The sequence below is a fragment of the Austrofundulus limnaeus genome, unplaced genomic scaffold, assembly GCF_001266775.1.
Source record: "Austrofundulus limnaeus strain Quisiro unplaced genomic scaffold, Austrofundulus_limnaeus-1.0 Scaffold119, whole genome shotgun sequence".
NCBI lineage: Eukaryota > Metazoa > Chordata > Actinopteri > Cyprinodontiformes > Rivulidae > Austrofundulus > Austrofundulus limnaeus.
In genome coordinates this window covers 17,512-23,755 of record NW_013952521.1, presented here as the reverse complement: position 1 = coordinate 23,755, position 6,244 = coordinate 17,512, and the positions used below count along the sequence as shown (strand labels likewise).

Below are 6,244 nucleotides of genomic sequence, written 5' to 3'. Positions count from 1 at the left end.
TAATAATAATAGTAATAATAATAATACTATTTAACACCAAAACTTTGTTGCTTCATTGATTAAAATGTACTCTTAGGCATCATTGTATTTGTCTACTACATAATCCAAACCCTCACAGAACACTGCTCATATTTTTTATATTCAAATCAAGGATGATTCAGAATATGTGCACTTTTTWAATAAAGTTTTAAATAAACGCGTACCTATGTAATTTCAAATGATTTGTTTAAAAAAAGGCTGGTTTTATCAAGTTGCCTCCCAAGTGTCAATCATGRTTGTTAATCCCGCCCCCGTCCCCCATTACGTCAGGGGGCGTCGTCCACGCTGTTAACATTGTATCGAGCCCTGATAGGCWGGTTGGGATCACGTGACACAAAGCAACCAATCAACGCGGAGTGCGATGTGCACAAGCTCAGCCTATATATGCGGCCGTGAAAGTTTTCCTTGTGGACTGTCGTGTTGTCACCAGCTGGTGGGTATAGGCGAAGTAAACGTGGACGAGTCTCGGTGTTTCGCGTGTTTCCGAGCGGATAGGGACACCAGAGCCCCTCGTATGAAGCGGAGGGATGGCACCGGGTGTCTGGAAGCCCCGGAGTCTCGCCCTGTGGTAGTTACCAGTTACATAACTGAGCACATCGATTTTACACCAGAACTGGGATAACGGACCCGTAGTGTCCCACAGGTCGGTCCATTTTCCTCTCCTGTAAGCGTGACGTTTTAATTACTCAGCAGAAATCAGCGTCAATGAGCTCACTTTTAGCTCCTGTTGTGCTAAGCTGAAAATCTTTGTTTTTGGCTAATTTTGTTTCCAGTTAYATAACTTAGGGAGCTTTTTGTCAGATTAGTCTGCTCTTGTTTGTCAGGACTTAATCTTAACTTCAGAGGTTCTTCTTGACTTTTACAACTGTGCTATATTATTGCACAATTATTATTATTATTATAGTTATTGTGTTGTTGCTTTTTATTTCCAACGTGTTAACTACACAGCAATCATTTTATGCAAAGAAGAGAGAAACAAAACAATAAAGAACTCACAAGAAATTAAATTAAAAAGTGCACAGGTGTTGCTACATTTTTTTAGGATAGTATTTCTAGCATTTACAGAAAGTTAAAAATACAGTGTTGTGATTGGCTGTCAGGTGTCTGTCTAATAAAAAGCTMTGATTTTAGTAAATTTACCTACAGTATGTCATTACGTTAATGTATTATCAAGTGATAAATCTACCTAATGGTGCACTGGGATTTAAAGCTGCATTATATTAGGTAAATCCTGTGATGTGCAATGTTATTATTGCAATAAATCACTGTTTAATCACTATTAAATAAACCAGGTGTGCATCAAGGTTAGTGTTTTTATTGTTCAAATACAAATTCTCCTCAGTGCTGATTCAGCTGGACTCATTTATGCAATAAATTTGTGATTTTTCCTGCTTGGCAGAGCCACCCTCTTTAAAATAATCAATTTCTCAGCCAGGAGGTTGGAATAATAGGAGTTTATGTTGATTTATTCATAGAAAAAGTACCCAGAGTTCTATCTTTTGTCTGGTTTTTAATTCCTATTTGAGAGACTGAATGCTGCTTGAATTTCCTGAAGACTTTTTAAACAACCTAATATATTGTTAGTTTATGTTTTCAACTACCCTTGTCCCAAAAATCAAACCGTTTCATTCGTCACCACATACTTCTTGTGTTGTTTACCAGTGAAATGTAGATGTAGTYCTGAAAATATAATTTTCTGCTGGAAAAAAAACTCTTATCTTTGAGGTAAATGAAGATTTATTACTTGTTTGTTTAATTAAAAAAGTTGTGTTATGCTTMGCCTTTTGAAAAAGTCTCAGCCAATCAGTCTAACTGTAGCTGTGAATTGCAGAGCTCCATCGTGCGGTACGCCGAACGCTTCCGCGATGAACGTGGGGACGGCGCACAGCGAGGTGAACCCCAACACGCGAGTGATGAACAGCAGGGGGATGTGGCTGTCGTACATCCTGGGGATCGGCCTCCTCCACATCATCCTGCTCAGCATCCCTTTCGTCAGCGTCCCCGTGGTCTGGACCCTCACCAACCTCATCCACAACCTGGTCAGTGCGGCGGCTCGGCTCAGACACGCGTCTTTTAAAGTTTATTAATGACTTCGGGAGGCAGAAACAGAAGCAGAAATCAGCACTTTAACTGCGACTGAAAATTTGTGAATTTTCTAATATTTAGTTAAATTTAAGTGTCAGAGTCCAGTAAAATACCAAACTTAMTAAAAGGGTTTGGGAAGGTGTTTAAGTTGAGAGGAAACGTCTGTTGCTTCCTTCTTCTGTCTTGTTCTTTAATAGGTTTGGGGTCATTTATTGCTTCTGCAGTCTTTGTGTTGCGTCATTAACTCAGATTGTTTCTTTTTCTCTCCACCCTTCAGTTTCAGAGCTTCTAATCCTGTAAGCACACAGTTTCTATTTTTAGGTTAATTCCAGATTTCCTTAGCTTTATCCTAACTGGACATCGTTGTCTCTCCACAGAAAGTCTGCTCTCTTTCAGATGCTGAATCAGTCATATATTGTTTTTGTCAAATAACTACTTCTACATATATTGTGTTATTTTAAATGTTCATTCAGGACATGGATGTTGTAACTTTTTATACTGTTCCAAGTAGTTAACTATATTTACAAAAAAATACTTATGTTTTTAAGATATAAATTTACTTCATACTTAGGGCTGTAGCGATACACTTACCTCACGATATGATATTCGATATTCTGATCATGATACGATGTATATCACGATATTCAGCGAACGATACAATTTGATTTTCTGAACGATTTTAGAGGGACAGAGTGATGTTGGTGACATTTTGGGACTGTTCCGTAGACTTGGATTGAATTAATTGAACTGAAAACTGATTAAAAGCACCAACTACACAATATCTGTATCTGATTGGACAGAGACCTAGTTTACAGCTGGACAAAATTAATAAAAGATGCGGTGAGAAAATTAGTTTTCTTTAATTYAAACAGTGCAAACTGTAGCTTACAAGCCTAAAAAAGTAACTTTGGCCAATAAAGAGCAAATGTTCCCAAATCTTCAGAATTTGTTGTTCATGATGAGAGTAATTAACACTGTTAAAGACTTGGACGTAAATTATTTTGTTCCCATGTTACAGAGGGGGAACAGATTATTTTAAACAACTGAAATATTTGGTTCTTGTATCAGCAATAAAAAAAATTATAAATACACACAATTGGCCTCATGCAAGAACATGTTCGTATTCTTATCCTAAATTTCTCTTACTTTTGTTCAAACAAAGGGTTCGTACGAACATGTCACATCAGATTCAACAAACTCTTCTATCTTCAGGAAAAGTGTGTAAATGAGCTGCGTAAATTGATGAATGTGTACCAGCTGCTCGTGCACGCGAGAGGAGATTAGCATAATTACCACCCCAAAAACACCATATAAGGCTATGTTTCCTGCCTCAGATACCAGGAAGTGTCCATTCATGAAAATGACAGCGAAAATTAAAAAGAAGAACTTTAGGAGTTCAGAGATTGAAGTCCGTCTGTCAGAGATCCAGAAAAGAAAATCTGTCATTTTTAGCAGGTCAGCTGTGGAATAAAAAGAGCTGCTAAAAGTATAAACAACTGTGTTAAATCATTTTCTTTATTCAGAAGCCACAGCGCTGCACACCGTACCCCCCGCTGCCCCCGCGACCTGATCCCGGATAAGCGGCGGAAAACGGACGAACGGACAATTTATATTGTTAGTCTAAATTATTACATTTAAAATTATAACTCTAATTCAAGCAGAATAGCCTATTGTCAACATAATTATGGAGTGTGATTTATTTTCAACTCAAAATATCTTCAAACTTACTAAATATAATGCTATTAGTGAAGAAAACCCGTCTGGATAACAGCAGACTGACTGCTGGTAAAATATACGACAGGTCTGGACCACTCGGGAATTTTGTTCGTATCTGAAAAAAATCTTAGAATACGACAACATTGGTGAATGCCACAAATTCTCCTAAATCACTCGTACGCACAATTTAAGAACAAATCTGTGCGTACGAACGGTTCTTGCATGAGGCCCAATGTGTTGGAAGACAGTGTTTGGTGGCTGACTGATGAATAGTGAGGCTAAAGAGAACATGAGAAAAGTTGGAAAAGGACTGATAACGACTCATTCTGTGATTTAAAAAAAAAAAGGCCAGGTTTTGTTTATTTATTCATTTTAGAGCTTTTTTTAAGCAGCAGCTGATGATTCAACTGAAAGTTACCTTGACAAGATTATGAGAGTCCTTTTACTGAGAAATTCATCAGAAGCACTGTGAAAATGGTTGGATCTGCCTCTCTGGCTGGAGTGTGTCCTCCAGACACACGGGGACAGATTTTCACAGAGGAACTGAATTTCACACAACACCCGCTAAGCTCGAGGCGCTAGACGCATGCCTGCCTGCCTTCCTTCTGTAACGTGACGGCTGACTACAGTCGGAAAAAGAGCGCCCCGGATGAGACACTTCAATTTGGCTTAAAATACAGACATTCTGACTAATAAAGAACTGTTCGTAAACTTACCTCAGCTTAGAAGGCAGAGGGTGTCAATCTTATCTGCTAAGATTCAGCTTTCGGTGCATAAAGCTAGTGTTTACTCATGATGCTAATGCTACCGTTACTCTTTAGCTTCTTAGGAGTAGAGGAGCCAAATGGCTGGCTCACTGCTGCCAACTAGCCGTCAGAGGCTGAACTACAACATAAAAATGAAATGGCAGGAAAGTTGACATTTTAAACCTTAATTAAAAATCGATACAGGGCTTTAGAGTATCYATACAGTATCGGGAAATGAAATATCGATATACATCAGTGTATCGATATTTTCCTACACCCCTATTCATACTACTGCAGTGCTAACACGACTACTTCTAATGCCAACTGTGCTTCTAATAATGCTAATACTGCTAATGCAAATTCTAGTAATATAAGTGAACGCTAAAGTTAGCTAGCCTTTTGCTAATCAGCTAGTATTTTACAGCTTGCATTTTAATTGCTGCTTCTAGGTAGCAGTACACACATTTCATCTGCCAGTTTCAACCGTTATTGCACACGTCTGCAGCTGTTTTAACATCTTCGACTTCCTGGTTGTGGTTACAGTGCATGTACCTCCTGCTTCACACGGTCAAAGGGACCCCCTTTGAGACCCCGGACCAGGGTAAGGCTCGCCTCCTGACCCACTGGGAGCAGATGGACTACGGCGTTCAGTTCACCGCATCGCGCAAGTTCCTCACCATCACCCCTATTGTTCTGTAAGTTGGAAGAGACTCCCTGACTGCCTCTTAGTGATGGAAACAGCAGCTGAAGCAAAAATCATCACCAGCTAAGATAACGTGACTCTAGTGAGATCAGAATGGAGTTAAACAGGATGCTGCAGTTCAGTTTTTGCAGTCATGAAGGGTGTTCGTTGATTGCCACCCTCGTGTCATTGTCTGAGCTCTCAAACCYGTGAGGACCTCACTGTTTAGAGGAGAGCCTCTTCCTGCCGCCCTGCTCTTTTCTTTCCTCATTACCATCAGAGTTCAGTTTACAGGAGCGACTTCAGTTCCCCYGGGCTGATTCGCCGGCTCAGCAGGAATCCTGTAACCAGAGCAGTTCTGCAGGTGTGCTTGATGTTTCTGCTGCGTTTTGTTTTGCGACCGGCGCCAGCAGGAAGTGGTTATTCTTARAGCTCCATATGGTGGAATGACACATCTGCGCAGGTGTTCTGTTGTAGAGCRGTCCTTCTTCATGTCAGAGCTGAAGAACAGCCTCTTATTATCAGCTCAGACTGTTTCTGTCAAAACAATTCACTGTTTGTTTGATGGGATTTAGGTAAAACTGTGGATTTCATTTTAAGTTCCACTTTAAAGCCAGATTGCAATTTAAAGTGCTGTGAAAGAGAAAGGGATTTTGTTTTTGCGTAGGAGTGAACACAGTATTCACTCTATTATTTAGCACAGAACACTGAATATTTCATAAAACTGCATTTCATTAAAAGTTTGAATAATTTTATAAAATGTGTTTTAACAGTTGGATCGAGTAAGGATGACTCTCAGCTACTACCTCGCCAAATTTTATCTCGATATTTATAAAACTGACTGAGTTAGGACTGTTTTTGTGTTGGCTAAAGGAAATTACCGTATTTATTCATGTATAATACAACCCCCCCACACACTTTTTTGAGCTTAAAAAGCATAAAAAATTTAATCCTCAAACTACCTCCAATTTCATAC

At 39.3% G+C, this 6,244-nt stretch overlaps 1 protein-coding gene across 4 annotated transcripts in view; it reads left to right on the top strand.

Moving 5' to 3' along the window:
- ormdl3 (ORMDL sphingolipid biosynthesis regulator 3) overlaps positions 1–6,244 on the top strand; it is a 27,855-nt gene that overhangs the window by 19,556 nt on the left and 2,055 nt on the right. For 3 of the 4 annotated variants that reach the window (XM_014014726.1, XM_014014723.1, XM_014014724.1), the window contains 2 exons: positions 1,871–2,078; positions 5,130–5,281. In XM_014014726.1, coding sequence (XP_013870180.1) covers positions 1,905–2,078; positions 5,130–5,281 — 326 coding nt within the window. In that variant the 5' untranslated portion in view covers positions 1,871–1,904. Of the gene's footprint in view, positions 1–432; positions 683–1,870; positions 2,079–5,129; positions 5,282–6,244 lie in introns of those variants that run through there. The other variant, XM_014014725.1, reaches the window with a different exon arrangement.